This window comes from Garra rufa, chromosome 4 (genome assembly GCF_049309525.1).
Source record: "Garra rufa chromosome 4, GarRuf1.0, whole genome shotgun sequence".
Taxonomy (NCBI): domain Eukaryota; kingdom Metazoa; phylum Chordata; class Actinopteri; order Cypriniformes; family Cyprinidae; genus Garra; species Garra rufa.
In genome coordinates, this window is record NC_133364.1 from 50016301 (window position 1) to 50037139 (window position 20839).

At 38.2% G+C, this 20839-nt stretch overlaps 1 protein-coding gene across 1 annotated transcript; it reads right to left on the bottom strand.

Annotated features, from left to right (window-relative positions):
• Positions 1 to 1007: 1007 nt before the first annotated feature.
• On the bottom strand, positions 1008 to 20477 carry LOC141332991 (uncharacterized). The gene is made up of 4 exons (XM_073837946.1): positions 20472 to 20477; positions 18629 to 19064; positions 2450 to 2459; positions 1008 to 2244 (listed from the first exon to the last, which is right to left on the bottom strand). The coding sequence occupies exons 1-4, from the start codon at positions 20475 to 20477 to the stop codon at positions 1440 to 1442; spliced, it is 1257 nt and encodes a 418-aa protein (XP_073694047.1). The 3' UTR covers positions 1008 to 1439.
• Between the last annotated feature and the right edge of the window lie 362 nt (positions 20478 to 20839).

Sequence of the window (20839 nt, forward strand, 5' to 3'; positions counted from 1 at the left end):
ACAAAAATGCTCCAATTTATTTTTTTTTCTAAATTAACTTAATAAAAAGGAAACGAAATTATAAATACTTTGCCGTTACATACAGAATGAATTACCGATTATGGCGACAGATATTGAAACAACAGACATAACAAATACTGTCCAAATAGCCCTCTTTGTGCAGGGTTTGGCCACAGAATGTTGTTCCTTGCGCCACCTGGTGGATATTATATGAAGCGCAACAACGTTTTAAAAAAATCAGAAAAAGCCCCTGCAGGCCGCCGCGTGGCCTCGCGTGCCGAATTGCAGGCTGCCGCGTGAAAATAGACGCATTTTTAATGGCCAGATCTGTAGGGCGTCTGGAATCCGCCCTTTGAGGGGGGCTATGTCACGCCCGCTTGCCTGCACCACTGTAACATTTGGATGTATTTTGGACATTTGACACTATGGATTACCACTAAAGAACTTCAAACTGCATTTGGACCCGCTGCCTGTTGTTTACCAGTGATCTACCATTACTATATATATTTATAAAAAATAAAATAAAATAAAATAATAATATATATATATATATATGCAACGGGCCGGCCCACATCGTACAGCGGCCCACGGGGAAAACCCATCATATGCACTGTTGGCAAGTAAAGAATTGGCATTTAAAGAAAATAGTCTGGCCCCGCATGGCATTAGCCAGAATGCCATGCCTATATCCAGCTGGAACTGAAAGGCCGTCCCCCTTGAAATTCACTCCCCAGACTCCGCCCCCTCGCGTCTCTTCCATATAGGCCTATGTATATAAATCGCAATGTGCAATATTACGACTCTGTCGGTTGTTGTATATACTTTCATAATGATACTGTACAGTCTGTAGTCTCATATATTGTCTGTGGTACATGTTCTTTTCCTAACACCAGTCAGAAATAATGCTCATAATTTCACTGTATGCAGAAAAATACAAAGACAATAAAGGCTTTTAATTCAATTCCATTTAAAACCTTTATTTAGATATTTAAAACAAAGCCCAAAACATGACTTTCAACTATTAAAGCTAAAATAAATTTTTTTCTTATGCAAATTCAATCAGTTGACCACAAATGTTGTTAATAAAATATAAAAAGTAAAGATAATGTATTAATAAAAAGTAACATTTAATAATGACTCAAAGCAAAATGATCATTAACTACTGAAAGTAAAAGTGAATACTAATAAGTTTGATCTCTCTCTCCTTCTAATTTACAAGTAGGGATGGGTATACATATGCATGCCAGACCAGTATGTGTAAATCTGCCTGAGATATACACAAAAAAAACAAGATTGTTTCTGCATGACTGTATATAGCAGATAATTGAATAAAATGTTTCTCATGTGCAGTGCAATGATTCGGTTATTGTCCAGTGTGGATCCTCTCATGTATTTTCAGATATGATGACTGACTAAATCTCTTGTTGCAGTGTGAGCATTTATAAGGTTTTCTCTCCAGTGTGAATCCTTTCATGCGTTCTCAAATGTACTGAATAACTAAATCTCTTGTTGCAGTGTGAACACTCATAAGGTTTCTGTCCAGTGTGGATCCTCTCATGTGTTTTCAAAGATGATGATTGATTAAATCTCTTGTTACAGTGTGAGCATTTATAAGGTTTCTGTCCAGTGTGGATCCTCTCATGTGTTTTCAGATATGATGATTGATTAAATCTCTTGTTGCAGTGTGAACACTGATAAGGTTTCTCTCCAGTGTGGATCCTCTCATGTGTTTTCAAATGTACTAACTGACTAAATCTCTTGTTACAGTGTGAACACTCATAAGGTTTCTCTCCAGTGTGGATCATCTCATGTATTTTCAGGTCTGATGATTTAATGAATCTCTTGTCACAATGTGAACACCCATAAGACTTCTCTCCAGTGTGGATCCTCTTATGTAGTTTTAAATAAGTTACTGAAGTAGAAAGCTTTTCACACTTTGAACACATGCATTCTCTCACACCAGTATTAATATTCTCATATACTTGCAAACTTTGTAGACGCCAAAAACTCTTACCACACAAATGACATGAATGTGGTTTCACCTTCGTATGAACTTTCAAGTGATACCTCAGACCTGAAGCCCCTAAATACACTTTACCACACTGATCACATTTGTGCCGCTTCTCTCTAGTGTGGATGTTCATGTGCTCCTTAAGGCTTGATGAGCGTGAAAAACTCTTCCCACATTGATGACAAGTGAATGGTTTCTCTCCAGTATGAATTCTCATGTGACGCTCAAGGTCTCTTTTTCTTGTGAAACTCTTTCCACACTGAGTGCAGGAGGAACATTTCTCTGCTCTTTTATTTAAATCTTTCTGTTTGACTTGAGAGCAACTCAAAGGTCTTTCTCCAGTTTTGAAATGATTTTTCTCCTCAACTTGACTTGATTCTTCATTCTCCTCTTTTTCTTCAATCAACTCTGAAATAAAAATGGTTAGTTTTCAGTAACTTGTTATAAGCTGAGAAACATAAACAAAGTAACATTTGAGAGCAGTGCCAATAAGTCCTACAGATGGTGGCGTCGGAAGCAGATTTGGTAGAGCTGTACTTTGTTTGGCCATTCAAATGTGGACACAACTAGAAATCAGTGTTTTAAGTTATATTAACAACACTGTTCTGGAACAGTGAAATGCAAATACTGGAGTGGGTGATGCACATTTCACGGAGGACTGTTTCCTGAACCTGGGAGAGCAGCTTACAATGCCAGATGTACACAAAGCGTTAAGGCTATAAAGTGGGCCAATCACAATGTTGCATGAACAGTCTGTGCTTCTGACTGATGGCCTGTAAGTGTGTTAAAGAATTCAGTACTGACTATTCAAACGTGAGTTTCAAGCAGTGTAGAGTAGTGCTTTTTTTTTTTCGTTATACGATTACAAATGCAGACATGGTGTTATGTTTACATGGCATGACGAAATACATAAAGACAGTATGAGTCATTATAAATCAATCACCAAAATCAAGAATCAATATAAACAATAACATATGCAACAAATTCCTCGTTTATAATGGGTTTTATCGTTTGTCTTGATGCCCCAAGAAATGGCATCACAACATGGTTAGGGATGTAGCATTTCCAACACACACTTGAGGTATTCGGCCAATCACAATGCACGGATAGCTGGCCAATCAGAGAACACCTCGGTTTCCATCAATGACTTTTGTAAAAATTAAAGTATGTCAGAAAGGGAGGGCAGAGAGGAGCAACAATAACGTACATTATGTGGAAAATAACGTTTTTTAAACCACAAACTGCATAAACACATTCCATCACAACAAATACACAAAATAATGCAATTTTTAGCATCATCTTATGATGCTAAAAAGTGCATAAAAAGTCAATCATAAAATTACTACTGTTTTGAATTTATAAGCGCAGTTAATAAAAAATATTACGTTTATTTCGTGGTAAGACACATATGACAGCAAAGCACTGAACTTGAGTTGGGAGGCATGCAAAATTTTAACATCAATGATGTGAAAAATCTAATTTTCAAATTGAAAATTAATAAATTCTAGTCTTACTAAATGTACCATTCTTAACTGACCAACAACTTAAGTGATTAAAATTTATGTGCGATTCAGTCGTTGGGCTCTTTAAAACGTTTCTTACTATGTACACACAAAAAAAGTTGATGTTTAAAAAGTTCTTTTATAATTTCAAAATATAAAACAAGTCAAAATTAATTATTAATGAGTCAATAAGTGCGCCTCTGCTGCCATGTTTTGTCCCATTAAAAATAACATTTAAACTGGATTATTTTATAGCTTTAAAGTGCTGGAAACAGTTGTATGAAATACTTAAAAGTCATTGAAAAGTTCTTGAATTTCTCTCCCAAAGAATTTCTCTTTTGTTGTACAAACCCTGAAACTAATGATGTAATAGCATTGGACTATGTCTGCCGCACCACCATGACTTTAGTTAACACTACTGTATCTGCATCAGCCTTGTTTGATCTGTTCATAAAAGAATTCAGTAACACTTTCTTTGAAGCCCATATTTATAATACATTATAGGGGTATGCTTAAAGAATAACTATTGCCAAAATGCAACCTGGGCTGTTTTTTTTTACTGTAAACGAGACAAACATATATCTGAAAGCATAATTACGACAAACGAGCCGTTTTTGAGATTGACCGTGATTTCATTTTGTGGTCAGTGGCCGGTGAATAGGATTACTAGGGGCATAACTTTGAGCGCATCAAAATCGATATTTTTACAACACTAAGAGACACACCATGAAACTTTGCTGGAAGTATCGCCTGGGTCTCTACACATGAACTCCAGCATTGAGAACATTGTATACACAGAGCTTACTAAAAAGAACGTTTTTGAACAACTGCCAACGCTTCATTGTTGGTGGGGATACACACAGTCTGTTTGTGGTCTGCTTGGGAGTGGAGTATGTACCGTCAGCCCTTGAGGGGGCTGGCTGCCCGCAGTGTGAACGTCTTCCGCTGCGTCTGCATCTGATTGGTTGCACACTACGTTCAGAGCGTGCTTCGCCAATGGCGTTCCCCATAGCGTTTGACGCAGCATCTCGTTCCCTCAGGGAACCAGGGTTACATATGTAACCTGAGACGTTCCCTGAGATAGAGAATGATCATCTTCTAGGGGGCGCTATGGGGAACAATGTTATCCCTATCCTAGGTAGCAGATGGTCAAAAGGTATCTGTGATGATACCTAAGTGTAGTTGGGCCAAGGAGACAGGGGTTTTAAATCAACTCAAAAACGGAAACAACGTCTAGCACGTAACTTATACCATACGGGATTTTAGAAAAGTGCACAAACACTTGCTATGCACTTATCTCCCTTGCGGATTTTAGAAAGTGCCCAGAGACTAGTGTGCACACTTACCATAACATGGATTTGAGTTATGCCTGTGCTAATGCTATTGAGCAGTGGTCGGCTTTGCGTTAACCCACTTCTCTGATGCGCATCATTCGGTAGGTGTCCTGCATTATGCAAAATCATGACAGTCCGCCACATGAATAGGTAATTCAATCGCATGTTGATAAATTGAAATATTCCCTAAAAACACCCAGTAAAGACAGTGATGTGGTCAGGACCGTGGCGGCTTCTTTTGAAATATATTTGACGATTGTGCCTAATGCGCCCGCTCTGTCCACTGATGCTGCCTGTTCATTCATACGCGAGAGCATGTCAGGCTATAGCGCGCAGTGGTATAATAATAATTATTATTGATTATTTAAATCAGTAGATTGTAAAGAAAACAATACCTTAAAAATGAAAAGAAGCAGATTTTTACGATCAGACATTTCTTAAACTGGTGAGCCCCTGTAAACTTCAGTCCAAGCATGTGTTCAAATTTTAAGTTCAGAACGGCTCTAATACAGAGAAAACCCGAACGATTTCGTCAGAGATTGCGGAGAGTCACATCCAGATGTCAGTTAAGGTTATTCTTTTCTGCGTGGATTTGGCTTAAAATGTGCAGATCAGCTGAATCAATCTGCTGTTAAAAATGAACCCTTCATTTCATCATGCGAAACTAAGAATTACAATAAGTGTATTATGACGATCGGGTGCGGTTATCTAAATCAGAGAAAAATATAGGTGCGGGTGGGTGGCGGGCGGATAATTTATTTGAAGCTGCGGATTCGGGTGACGATTGAGCCCATCCGCGCATCTCTGCGTTGTTGTCATCACGTGACAGCGTGGAGGAGAAAGAGAGAGGGGGGAAAGATGGCGAGTCGCGAATCAAGTGACCTGGGGCACGTTTCCCAAAAGCATAGTTAGCCAACTATGGTCGCAAGTTCCGTCGTTACCAACATAGTTCAACGATTGGCCCCCTAGAGGATGCGGTTCGAAGTTCCCTCGAGAGGGAACTATGTAGTATATATGCCAGATAAGTATGTAGCGCTGTAATTCTGCCACAGAGATACACTTAAAAACAGAAAGGACCATTTTGGCTATGCGCATAAACCTTGCACGCGGTATACTTATAAAAAAAAAAAACATTTATTAATGTGTTTATGTTACTTGATAAAAAGACAGTCATTGAGTGTTTGTTCATGTTTTTGTTACGTGATGTAGCGGTGTCTGACTAGAGGCGAGGCGTTGACTGATGACATTATTTAAAAAAACAATAACTCACACAACATGTTTCTGTATTGAAGAGAGTTTCTTAAATCAGTCTCTATGTACAGTCTGTCAACATTTGTTCTTCATGCTATTAAGTGCAAATCTACTTTAAGACACAAAGGACAGCAGCATGATTTGCTAAAGCAGCACGTGGGCATTCAATCAAGCGTAAGCAGCTGGTGTGGAAAAATGAGGTAAAGTTAGGTAATTTGACAGTTTACACCCATTGTCCTGTTTTATACTAAAAGTGGCATTTTTTTTTTCTTGTGAGAAGTACTTGCTTGGTTTTAGTGTTGCTTTAACTTATGGGATAAATAAAATGAATGCCAAAGCTCAGCATTTTGTTCATGTTCTAAAAACAACAAAAAAAGTTATTTTGGTAAATGAAATTATCTTACTAGAAGAATTGCGTGAAAAAGTATCATCCTTTCCAACTGTATAGTTTCAGTGAGGTTTCATGAGCTTTTATGCATGTGCAGTATTCTGATATTTCAGAGTGGATGAGAAACCTTTGGAAAATACTTGAAAAAGTTTGAAAAGTCACTGGGGTATATTTGTAACAATAGCCAAAAATACATTGTATGGGTCAAAATTATTGATTTTTCTTTTATGCCAAAAATCAAAATGTAATTTTTGATTAGTAATGCACTTTGTTAAGGACTTAATTTGGACAACTTTAAAGGTGATTTTCTCAGTATTAATTTTTTTTTGCACCCTCAGATTCCAGATTTTCAAATAGATGTATCTCGGCCAAATATTGACCTATCCTAACAAACCATACATCAATAGAAAGCTTATTTATTGAGCTTGTATATGATGTGTACATCTCAGTTTTGTTAAATTTAACCTTATGACTGATTTTGTGGTCCAGGGTCACAAATAGCTTTAAATGAACAAATGTAGACACCATGCAGTAGCCAAATGTAATCACTCACATTTCAAGATTTGCTTTGTGCAAAATAAGTAATTTTCTTAGATACTTTTGCATAATTAGGCTAAGTGCTAGAAATCAATGGTTTAATATTAGAAGCAGATATTATGTTTTAATGTTACTAATTCCATCTTATTGTTACAACTTCAATGCATGATCTCATAATAACAAATGGTCAGTGTGAAATCAGGATTTTCTCGGCTGCACTTGAAGGCAGCGTTAATATTTGTCATGTGATCTCAACACTTCTGTCGAGTGTCTCAACATTTCTACACCTGTGTGACATTATTCTTAAATATCATTCATTTTAGCTTTGAGAATGAAAACCAACCTGTTTGTTCCTCAGTATCTTCATGTTTGACTCTGAATGTTTCTTCAATCTTCATGTCTTCACTCTCCTCTTTAATAAACACCATCTTTATCTGTTCCTCAGTATCTTCATGTTTGACTTTGAATGTTTCTTCAATCTTCATGTCTTCACTCTCCACTTTAATAACTGCCATCTTTATAATAGTGTCATTTGGATCTCAGTTACTCCTCCAGTTTTTGTGTGTTTGAACAATTTGTCCTGATTAAGACAAAGGCATTTAAGAATTAACAGAAAAAAAAAATCAATGCAAACTAAATCTCTGTTTAAATCTCAATCAGAGCTATTTCATTGAACGGCTGTGGGTGCGAGTGAGAGTTTATGGCCTGATTATTGCTCAACACTGAAATTTTGCCAATAAATAATAACTGGACACATAAAATAAAATAAAAGCAATTACACGCAATTGCCATTTAGTTTGAATTAAGATTAAGTATTTAGTGATTAAATTGCGTTTAATATATTACATTCAGAAACAGAAAACTGCTATTGTTTGTTAAAGTTCATTAGACGTGTTTGTTGTTCAGTGTTTTGAGCAGCAGATGTCGACAGAATGCGGTGATTTAAAAGTGAATCATTTGTGAAGCGATTGATTCATTTCAACTGGAGTTTTGAAAAGATCCGTTTCTCCATCACTGAATAAATCCGTGTTTATCATCGGATTCACTAAATACGGACTGAAATGAGACGCACCTCTTCTGTTACTCGTGTAACAGAATGATCAACTACCTTTACAATGTTTGTAAAAACTATAAAGCAGACTGACCTCGGATTATTAATTTAAACATTTAAATAAATAAAATAAAACCACAAACCTTTCTTCAGCTCAAACAGACGTAGGAGCACAGCGCAAATCTATGACGTCACAGCACCAGCTCAAAATAAAAGTCCTGTTCACACGCTGATGCGTCTACAAAAGTGCACAGCATAGGTATGTACACAAAGAACATTAAAATAATAAAACATCTCAGATAGTTATTCTTAGAGAAATACATCCTGAAATACATGGTGTTTAATGGTGTGCTGAAAATCACCTCCAACTAAAGTATATACACACAGTAAAGATTTAAGAGAATCATCTAAAAACTCAATATCTTAAGGAATATTAGCTGTGGGTATACCACTGTTATACTAACTTGTTTGACAAAATAAGCAAGGCATTTCAGTGAAAACCTTTATTTTGTGGAAAACTGAAAAATATTACTCTTACCATTTCTACTATACAAAAATACTCTACTCAGGACTTCATTCTCATTGTTACAGATTTGTATCATTACTTGTTTTTTTTATTACATTATTTATATAATGGGAAATCAGACATTTTTACTGCACTTTCACATATTCTATAATGTAAATACATACATTATATATAATAAAAAATGTTTTTGTACCATATTAGTTCTATAATCTGAAATAGTAGGGTACAATGACACTAAAAGCTCTGCAAGGATGTTTATTTTAAACACAAAGTTGATTCTGCACTAATTTTATCTAATATTTCTTTCTTTTTTTTACATAGTACATTTAACTCTTTCCCTGCCAAACACAGAATATTCTGTTATTTATGAGACAACGCTCCCCCAGAATTTTCTGGGTTCCCACATTTTCACTGTTTTATGCTATGGTTTTATAGCCTGGAAAAATCCAGACCCTTATGTATTTAGATTATGGGTCTGGCCTCAAGCAATGAAAAGGACCTAACTCAAGGGGCGGCACCAAGCATGCATTTGAAATTCTCACTGCACGCAATTGGATAACTCCAGACCAATCACAACAATACATGGTGTGATGTATCCAGAGCGACGGTGAACATATAAGAGTGGATTTCAATGTTATAACATAAACAATGTGACAAGATTAATAACTATTAATTACGACAGCCGAATCAATCTCATTAAAACAATTAGGTCCGATCAAACTATTCATTAACTATCAACTAATATGTGGAAAGACGCTAGCGTTTCATTCTGCAGCGAGACATATTGTCCTGTTCAAGTTAGGCTACTGTTTTACTATTGAATAGTTCCGTTTGTCGTTACAGTAAGTTTACCAAGTGACTCTTACCATTTGTAAATGAGATGGACCTCATCCACCACAATCCTGATCAGGTTTGTCCCGGTAGACCTTGTTCGATAACATTTATCGCCACTTCTTTAACAGCCAGGACTCGAGACTGCTGAATGCTATCTGGCATTGCCCGCTTCCGATCTGTTCCTCTTCGTGCATAACTACCAGCAGAGCTAACTGATAGATTAAACTCTTGCCGTATCCAGTCGGCAAAACAGCAAAAACGTCCTTCTTGCAAAGGAACGATTCGAGCGCGGCTTTCTGTTCCTCTTTTGTAGCGGCCAAAGCCGTTTCAAACAACTGATTTTTATCTGTAGAATAGATCTCTTTCAGTATTTACTAAATGATTCCGTACGTTGCAGCGCTGTCGTCATCAGTTTAGCTCGCCTCTGGCCCGCGTACATCAGATACACCGATTTGATTGGTTCCCAGAATTGCTTTCGTATTGCAGTAACATGCATCATTGCTCGAGGCCAGAGTGTCTTGCAGAGACAATTCAAATTGTGCTCTCACGAGATCTCTGGATTTCCAGGGTAATGGTTTTATGCAAATGGCAGAGATCATGAATGGCCAAGGACAGCACAACATACTAAAAATTGGAGGGAGTTTACGGCAACTGCTCCATATTTAAAACTACAGCAAACATGGTCAAGTATGGCCCCAGAATTACACATGCAAAAAATATAGTGAAGCATAAAGGAATGAAGATTGGACAAGTAGTCAAGGTGTCAATGATACTCTGTAACATAGAACACAAAACTTAGTCTCACGATTGCTTGAATTTTCACGTTGCTAAGTGTGAATGCATAAAATGTTTTCTTACACTGACTACAATTGAATCATCCTTCAGAATGAATGCAAAGATCATTGAAAAAATTGCTTTCTTCAGAAACCTTTTTCTAAAACCTCTAGTAACTCTGAGGAAAATGGCAGTTTTTAACATGACGTTTCATGCTGCTTTGACATGTGAACCTCGTCTCACACTGGGGACACTTGTAATTTTGACACTCAGAACCTCGTCAATATCTCTGGTTTCTTTAGGAAACTTCCCAAATACAGCTCCAAGCTAAAATATTCAACCCCCCTAAATCTGTGAGACATTTTACTGCCAAGAAAAAGAAAGAAAAGAAAACAATTCAACAAAGGCATCAGTAAACTATTATATTTAGGAGCAGGTTCCCAGAGAGGGTTTAAAGTAAGACAAGAGAAGGCTTAATCTAGAATAGTTAATCATGATTTTAAAAATAGCTTTCTGAAAAGATGACTAACTCCTGGACTATAGAGTCCTTAATTAAAATAAACTAGATTAACTTTAAACAGAGCCGGACAGTAACTGAGTACATTTACTTGAGTACAGTACTTAAGTACAATTTTGAGGGATCTGTACTTTACTCAAGTACCATTTTTGGGGAGTACTCATGACTTTACTCCACTACATTTCTATCCATAACCGTGAGTACGCGTTACTACTTCTAAAAAAAAAAAGAAAAAAAGAAAAGAAAAAATCTTGGAAACCCTCAATTTGTTGTTTCAAAAGAGTTGTCAAACATAGATTGTGTGTGAGAGAATGGTGTTATTCAGCTGAAAGTATTTTCCCCTGCCTTTGCCTGTATGTCGATGTAAGAGGAAGGGGCTTAATACTGTCACTCAAATGAGCTACATTTTATTTTTCCTTCTTTGTATGCTGACGTAAACACTGCTGATTAGCTGATTTTCTTTAATCACTTAATCACGGTCAGGTTCATAGGTGTGTCAGAACATTTCTATATTGCCGCCTTTGCTGGTTTAGGTTTATTGATTTGATTGATAAAAAAAAAAAACTCACATGGACACACAATTGTTAGCTGAATTTTCTTTTCTGATATTACACATTAATGTAAGCTGAGCATTTGCTTTGATGTTCTTGAGTATTCGGTGTGTTTAAAAGAGGTTCAAATGTGTGTGCAAAAAATCTAAAACTCTAGCAGAGGTTTGTCATAGCGTTGCCATTGTGCTATTGCCTTGTGGGCAAGTGAGAAATGTTAAATAAAGCAACATGGTCAAAAGATGAAAATTACTTGATTTTACTTTCAATTCCTTTTACATTCTCCAAGCTCCTGTTTTAACATTAACATTTTTCATAACTCCATGTAGGACGTTTCTGTACATAAATGTAAGCACTTTGGCAGTAGTAATGCAATATTTAGAAAATGTACTCTTGATACTCAAGTACTTTTAAAAACAAGTACTTCAGTACTTTTACTTAAGTAGACATCTGACTGTAGTACTTTTACTTGTACTTGAGTAAAATTTAGCAAGGGGTAAGGAAGGAAGCTGTGTACTCCGTCCGCCTGGAAGGCAACTCCAATGGAAATAATACCAAGGTTGAGTTTTAGCTCATTCAAATCAGCCTTTTATGTTCTTCTTGGTCAAGAGTGACATTCAGCAAAATCCCTCAACATGAATGCCAAACTTGACTAGTGTTCAAATACTCTGCATTGACATTATTTCTCCTCCTGTCATCTGGTCATCTTGCAAGTCTCTGGCTGTACATTGCAGGGGTTTTTTTCAGTTGTTTTAATCAAACATTTCACATTATTGTTTTTTACTTCAACGCTGTCAAAGGTTTGCAATTTTAACCCTGTCCGAATCCGATCAGCTACTTAAATCTTTGATATCAACTGTTTGTCACTCAAATACAGAACAAGATGGCTCCGCGGATGGCAGCCTCTGTGCGTAGCTCTCCAGTTGTTTTAGTGGTTTTGTTTGTTTTTCTGTTTTTTGTTTTGCAAACACAATCAGTTTTACCCGGGATGAACTGCTGAACATTTGGCAGAACACACCACAAAACATTCAACCGGTTTTCGATTATTCAGACGTTTTATTTAATGTTGTAGTTGGCGGAGCGGTGGCGCTGATCAAGCGTTTCGGAACGCGCAGACGGGGAAAACGACATGGTTGCCAAGCATACATCTGGCAAATCTCCGCTCCCTTCCCAACAAAACGGACGAACTCTTCCTGCTCTCCCGGTCTAACAAGGATTTTTCAAACACTGCCACTCTGTGTTTCACGGAAACCTGGCTGAATGACGTGATACCAGACAGCGCGATCCAGTTGCTATCAGCTGTTTAGAGGCGATTGCAACGCAGAATCAATGGGGAAATCGCGTGGCAGCGGGACTTGCTTTTAAGGCAAGGCAAGGCAAGTTTATTTATATAGCACATTTCATACACAATGGTAATTCAAAGTGCTGTCATAAAAATGAATTAAAATCACAATAGAACATCACATCACATCACATAAAAAGTATAAAAATCATCTTACGTCAGTACAGATAGTCAGACTATACTCTGTCTTACCTTACTACGCAATCAAACAGTAATTACTGATCAGACAGTCAGACTATACTCTGTCTTGCCTAATCATGAAATCACACAGTATTTCGATTTGTATAGCGCTCTTCCCAGCCTCTCGCTGAGGGTATTCTTACGTCAGTACAGATAGTCAGACTATACTCTGTCTTACCTTACTACGCAATCAAACAGTAATTACTAATCAGTCAGTCAGACTATACTCTGTCTTGCCCAACCATGCAATCACACAGTATTTTAAAATTAATTAGCACAGTAAAATGATTATACATAAAATAATGCAGTCTGTTCGGACGTAGCACAGACATAAAAAGGAATTAAAATCACATAAAAATCATAAAAATTTAAAATAATAATAAGATGATTTAAAAAATTGATTTTGAAATTAATTAGCACAGTAAAATGATTATACATAAAATAATGCAGTCTGTTCGGACGTAGCACAGTGCTCATTAAATAAATGCACAACTAAACAGGTGAGTTTTGAGTCTGCATTTAAATGTGGCTAATGTATTAGCACGTCTGATCTCTTCTGGAAGCTGCTTCCAACTGCGGGCGGCATAATAGCTAAAAGCGGATTCCCCTTGTTTTGTGTGAACCCTTGATATTATTAACTGACTCGATCCTAGTGATCGGAGTCAACGAAAGGTGGTTTACAGATGTAACAGTATTAAAGAAGATGTGCTGTTCTGATCTAGAAGTGCTCTTCATTAACCGTAAGCCATTCTACTCGCCGCGGGAGTTTTGCTCGTTCATTCTCGTGAGCACCTACATTCCTCCGCAAGCGCACATGAGCCTGGCCTTGCAGAAACTCGCTGATCAGATCACCGCGACGGAACAACAACACCCGGACTGTTTTAATCATTCTTGGGGATTTTAATAAAGCAAATCTCTCACGTGAACTGCCTAAATACAGACAGCATATTACATGTCCGACCAGAGACAGTAATATATTGGACCACTGTTACACCACAATAAGAAATGCATATCACTATGTCCCACGAGCAGCTTTGGGACTATCTGATCACTGCCTGGTTCATCTTATACCAACATACAGGCAAAAACTTAAATCTGCTAAACCTGTAGCAAAGTCTGTGAAGAGATGGACCAACGAAACAGAGCGGGTTTTACAAGCCTGTTTCGAATGTACTGATTGGAGTGTTTTCGAAGCTGCTGCTACCGATCTGGACGAGCTCACAGACACTGTTACTTCATATATCAGTTTCTGTGAGGATACGTGCATTCCTACCAGGACTCGTTTTAACTTTCAACAATGACAAACCATGGTTTCACTGCAAAACTCAGACAGCTTTGTCACGCCAAAGAGGATGCTTACAGGAAAGGGGACAGTGTCTTGTATAAGCAGGCCAAATACACACTAGAAAAGGAGATCAAAGTGGCAAAGAAGAATTATTCCGAAAAGATAAGGAATCAATTCTCTTCCAGTGACTCTTCATCAGTGTGGGACAGCCTGAAAGCCATCACTAACTACAAGACACCATCCCCCTGCACGGTAGAGAATCAGCAACTGGCAGACGATCTGAACGAGTTCTATTGCAGATTTGAAAAAACTCCATTCACACCACCAACAACAGCCCTAACAATACCGCTCTCCCCCACTCCGACAATCCACTTCAGTGAAAGAGATGTTCGCCAGGTCTTCAGACAGAACAAAAGAAGGAAGGCACCAGGCCCTGATGGTGTAACACTAGCCTGTCTGAAAACCTGTGCTGACCAGCTGGCCCCCATTTTCTCACTAATCTTCAATTGGTCTCTGGAGATGTGTGAAGTACCGAACTGCCTCAAACGTTCGACAATCATTCCCATTCTAAAGAAAACCAAAATTACAGCACTCAACGACTACAGACCTATGGCGCTAACATTTGTCGCCATGAAGTCTTTTTGAAAAACTGGTTTTGGCTCATCTGAAGGACATCACCGGACCCTTACTGGACCCCCTGCAGTTTGCTTATTGAGCAAACAGGTCCATAGATGATGCAGTGAACATGGGTTTACACTTCATCCTGCAGTATCTGGATCAGGGACTTATGTGAGGATCCTGTTTGTGGACTTCAGTTCAGCCTTTAACACCATCATCCCAAACCTCCTCATTCCCAAACTATCTCAGCTCTCCGTGCCCACCGCTCTCTGCAAGTGGATCAACAGCTTCCTGACAGACAGACAGCAGATATTGAGTCTGGGAAAATTCTCATCCAGCACCAGGACTATCAGCACTGGCGCCCCTCAGGGTTGTGTTCCCTCCCCACTGCTCTTCTCCCTGTATACAAATGACTGTACCTCTAAAGACACCCTCTGTCAAGCTCCTGAAGTTCGCAGACGACACCACACTCATCGGGATCATTCAAGACGGTGATGAGTCTGCTTACAGACAGGAGGTTAAAGAGCTGGCTGTCTGGTGCAGTCATAACAACCTGGAGCTCAACACGCTCAAGACTGTGGAGATGATTACTGACTTCAGGAGAAACCCCCCTGCTCTCCCCCCACTCACCATCATGAACAGCACTGTTAACACAGTGGAGTCATTCAGGTTCCTTGGCAATACCATCTCCCAGGACCTGAAGTGGGATGTTCACATAGACTCTTCATGGTGAAAAAGGCCTAGCAGAGACTGTACTTCCTCCGCCAGCTGAGAAAGCTAAACCTGCCACAGGAACTGCTGAAACAGTTTTACTCTGCCATCGTTGAATCCGTCCTCTGCACTTCAATTACTGTCTGGTTCAGCTCAGCTACCAATTCTGATCTCAGAAGATTAAATCGCATAGTCCGGACTGCTGAGCGAATCATTGGTACAACCCTTCCTACCCTTCAAGATCTCTACTTATCCAGAGTGCGCAAAAGGGCTGGCAAAATCACTCTGGACCCCTCACATCCAGCACGCTCGCTCTTTGAATGGTTACCATCTGGTCGGCGCTACAGAGCACTGAGCACCAAGACGACCAGACACCGAAACAGTTTTTTTTTATTAATCTACTCAGTAATTATTAATACCTACTTGCATCCAAATTTGCACCTAATATACCTGTACCTAGTAATGGCATACTCTGTATTTTGTGTTTTTGCTATTTTGCACTTTACTTGTATAATGTTCTTTTTTAAATCTATGTCTTGTCTTGTCACTGTCACTCTATTGCACTGTGGAGCTGCTGTCACTAAAACAAATTCCTAGTATGTGTAAACATACCCGGCAATAAAGCTCATTCTGAATCTGATTCTAAAACTGGGTACTGTCGAAAATGCTGGCAGTTACTGGCAACTTAAAAAAATGCTGCCAGGGAAAGAGTTAAAATACTTTTGAAATGTCTTTTGTTTCAGCAATCTTATCAGTTCCTTAGAAATGTTTGCACTAATGCTGTGCACTAATGTAGGTTTTGCAACTGAACAAAGTACATCAAGGTGAGTTTAAGTAAACTGCAAAAACTATTGGTTAGTAATAGAAGCAATGAAAAAGTAGTATTCTTCAACATTTTTAAAAGATTCAAGATAAAATTGAATCCCATTAAAATCATGTAGAAATGATTCTACCGGACATTTATGTCTTGTCCTATAATACAATTCCTAATGGATTCCAAGGAATGCTTCCAAAATATGATATAATTCTAATTAGAATCCTTTTTTTTTGCAGATTCTGAAAAGGAGATGTAAACTCTTGACTTTAACTGTAGTTCCTCACAAATAGTTGTTGTGAATCAGCTCAAGAGGGAAAAGTATATAAATAATTTATGACTAATTATGATAACAATTATTTATATCAGCTGTCAGTATTAACTGTAGCAGAATTAAATATCGTCATCGACTAATCTGTTCGTCCAGCGAACATTCAGGTTAATTTCACAGCAACTCTAAGCAATGATATTTTCTTGGCCACAAAAAATAACATTCTTACAGTTTTAATGCATTGGAGCATGTAGCTTGATCAGAATCGTAAAGGGGACATTAATTTACAAGACAGAATCAGAAACTCATGTAATTGGTGCACAAGAGTTTATTATGTAAGGACTAACACGTAACTAATCTAAATGAACAAACATACAATCACTCATACATGGAGGAATGGCAAGTCAGATTGGATGAATGGAGCCATTAGAGAAACAAGAAAAATAAGGTTATGAAAAGAGTCAGTTAACCACGGGGTTTACAAATTAAACTTGTTAAACAAATTAAACAAATATGTTTGTTTAGTTAAATGTATAATACTTGCATTGCCTTGGACGTTGACAAGTGTTTGGATGTAGTCTCAGATTGAAGTCTTGATGGTTTTGGACTTGGCATCACATTTTTCTGGGTTTAAGGAGCGATGAATTCCAAAGGTGTCCTGACTCTGTGGTAATTGGAGTTTCTTCCAAGGTGGAAAGTGAAGAAGAATGATGATCTGAGAGGGGAGAGAGACCCAGCTGAATACTGTGATCTTTGGGGAATGAAAAGACAAGGCTGCAGGGCCTGGCACAGGCCTAGGGTTCTGAAGAGTTCTAGCTCATTTCCTTCATCTTCCTAGGAGTTTAAGGCCTCCCAGGTGCAAAAGCATCGACTCTGGGACTTATCAACCAGAATATGGCAAGGTGATGAGACACGGGACTAAAAGAACTGAGAAAAGCCTGGAGAATTGAGGCAAGTGACTCTGTAAAGACTTTATCTTCTCTGGGGGTCACACTTAATAGATAAAGGTAATTGGGAGGCCAGGTTAATTGATCATTGGAAGGCTAGAGAGCCAATGGTGAGGGAAAGTTTACGACTCTGTCTGTAAGCATGGTATTTGCATATGTTGGTTGTTCATGTACAACTACTAAAGATTCTTAAAACATTAATATGTTGTATCAAAGTATCAAAAGATAAGACACAAAACCATCTTTTAGATCATCGATGAATTCAACGAGACTAACAACATGTTATATGTGATGTTATACTATGTAGTGATCTATTATAACACATGCATAAAAACATTACACAATACAAAAGACAAAATAAATGAACGTTCGTAACATTCACAATGACCTGAGGATATGTGTGTTAATTCACAGAAAGGTTTTTCTAAGAATTAATGAAAGAAGTCCTATGAAATTAATGAATTAATGAAAGAAGTCAGTTCCTATGGCAGTATGTGTCCTTTTGTAGAGTATTAGTTGGGGAAAATTCTCTCTACATACTTTTGAGTCGTAAAGATTATCTGGTCTGGCAAAGGAGTCCTGGATGCCATAGTAAGACCATTTGTAGACATCATGGCAGCCAGTGTTGTGGATTGGGTGAGGGGGGATTGTGATCATTTGTTAATATAATGAAAAATTTATCATTTGGTATATCTATTGAACAACTGTGTCTGATTGGTCAGGACCCTACATTGTTTTTTTTCTGAGCAACACAGGCAAAAAAAGAATGTCGGTTTGTAATTTACAACAGCTTCAGATGTGGCTCAACCAATCAGAATCAAGGACTGGAACTGTCCATTTTATACATTTTGGTTGAAACTCTTCCCACACTGAGGGAATCTGTCCGCCCTCTCTATTGTGAATTTTAATGTGCCTGTTAAGATTTTCATTTAGAGTGGAACTCTTTCCACACTGTTGGCAGATGAAACGCTTCTCTCCAGTGTGAATTTTCATGTGGTCTTTAAGGGTTCCTTTTTGATTGAAACTCTTTCCACACTGTTGGCAGATGAAAGATTTCTCTCCTGTGTGAATTTTCATGTGGACTTTAAGGTTTCCTTTGAGAATGAAACTCTTTCCACACTGTGGACAGATGAAAGATTTCTCTCCAGTGTGAATTTTCATGTGGAATTTAAGGGTTCTTTTTTGACTGAAACTCTTTCCACACTGTTGGCAGATGAAAGATTTCTCTCCTGTGTGAATTTTCATGTGGACTTTAAGGTTTGTATTTTGACTAAAACTCTTTCCACACTGTTTGCAGATGAAAGGCTTTTCTCCTGTGTGAACTTTCATGTGGACTTTAAGGTTTCCTTTGAGACTGAAACTCTTTCCACACTGTGGACAGACAAAAGATTTCTCTCCTGTGTGAATTTTCATGTGGACTTTAAGGTTTGTATTTTGACTGAAACTCTTTCCACACTGTTGGCAGATGAAAGGCTTCTCTCCTGTGTGAATTTTCATGTGGTCTTTAAGGGTTCCTTTTCGACTGAAACTCTTTCCACACTGTTGGCAGATGAAAGGCTTCTCTCCTGTGTGAATTTTCATGTGGACTTTAAGATTTCCTTTGTGACTGAAACTCTTTCCACACTGTTGACAGATCAGTCTTGTGGACTTTATATTGTGGACTCCTAGTTCTTGCCTTTTGAGCTCTTTTTTGTGTAAATGTTTTTTCTGACTGTAAGGAACAAAATAATTTTTTTCCAGTTATGAAAACATGAAGATTCCCAAACTGATCTTTCTCTTCAGTTTCATTCAGTATTTCTCTCTCCTCTTTCAGTGCTGTTGGGCCTAAGGTGGGAAAACAAAGAAATAAAAGTTAACCCCAGTTTAATGCCACAGAGTAGGTAACACAAAAAAATTTAGATATGTAATGCATATATGCTAGATCTCGTATCATGGTGTCCAAACCTGATCATAGTCGGCTGGTGTCCTATAGAGTTTAAGCTGGCTACTATACAGCTGCTATAATTTAATTTAAGTATAATTTATTCAATCTAATAATAGTTTAGGAAACCTAGATATAGACTGATCTCAATTATAACATACTATGTTTTTCTTCTAGGGGATCAAATGCAACAAATATAACAAAGGCAAGGAATATGGACAAACTCCCCACTCAACCATCAGATGAACAATTCATCACACAATAATTCTTTCTGAGGTTTTATTAAGGGGGCATTGATGTTAGCCAATCATAAAAATGGGCTGTTACAGCGAGTCCCGACCACGTTCCTGGAGCCCCCCAACACTGCATGTTTCTCTAATAAAATGATGAATTACCTGGTTCAAGTGTGTTTGATCAGGGTCAGAGCTAAACTTTGAAGGATGGTAAAATCTTTAAGAACAGGGCTGTGCACCCCTGCACTAAAATGGTGGTGTGAGACAAAAGAGAGATGCAAAATGTGCAGTCTTTGGGGGCCCTCAGGAACACGGTTGGGAACCACTGGTGTGTTACAATGACCTATTAAATGGAAAACGCCCCATAACTTACTGTAAAAAAAAACAAAAAACCTAGGGCTGTCAATCGATATATATATATATTTTTTTTAAATCGCGATTAATCGCATGGTTGTTGTTACAGAGGAGGCTTACGTACCGCATCGGCCTAGCCAGCTGTCCATTCATTTTTCAGTCCTTCATGAATGACGTCTTCCGAGACATGCTGGACAAATGGGTGATCTTATATATTGACGATATCTTGATCTATTCTAACTCTCTGTCAGAACATATTCAGCACGTACACAGTGTCCTTAAGTGCTTAATCCAGTATCAACTCTATGCCAAGTTAGAGAAGTGCGAGTTTCACCAAACCTCAACTTCCTTCCTCGGTTATATCATCAGTCAAGAAGGAGTAGCCATGGATGAGAGGAAGGTAGAGGCTGTGTTAAAATGGCCACAACCGTGAACGCTCAAGGAACTGCAGCGATTCTTGGGATTTGCAAATTTCTACAGGCAGTTCATCAGAAACTTCAGCTCCGTGGCAGCTCCCCTGACCGCCATGACTAAACGCCAAACCAATCGGTTAACCTGGTGTACAGAGGCTCTTCGTGCATTCAATGAACTACGTGAACGATTCACTTCAGCGCCCATTCTCCGACATCCAGATTCTAATAAACCATATAGTCAAAGAGGACACATCTAACTCTGGAGTGGGGGCAGTTCTTTCTCAGCGACATGGAGATCCAGCCAAGATGTATCAATGTGCCTACTTTTCACGAAAACTCTCACCTACGGAGCGCAATTATGATGTAGAAAATTGTGAGCTTCTAGCCATGAAGTTGGCTCTGGAAGAATGGCGGCATTGGCTTGAAGGGGCAAAACATCCATTTACCATTCTTACTCACCATAAAAATCTGGAATAC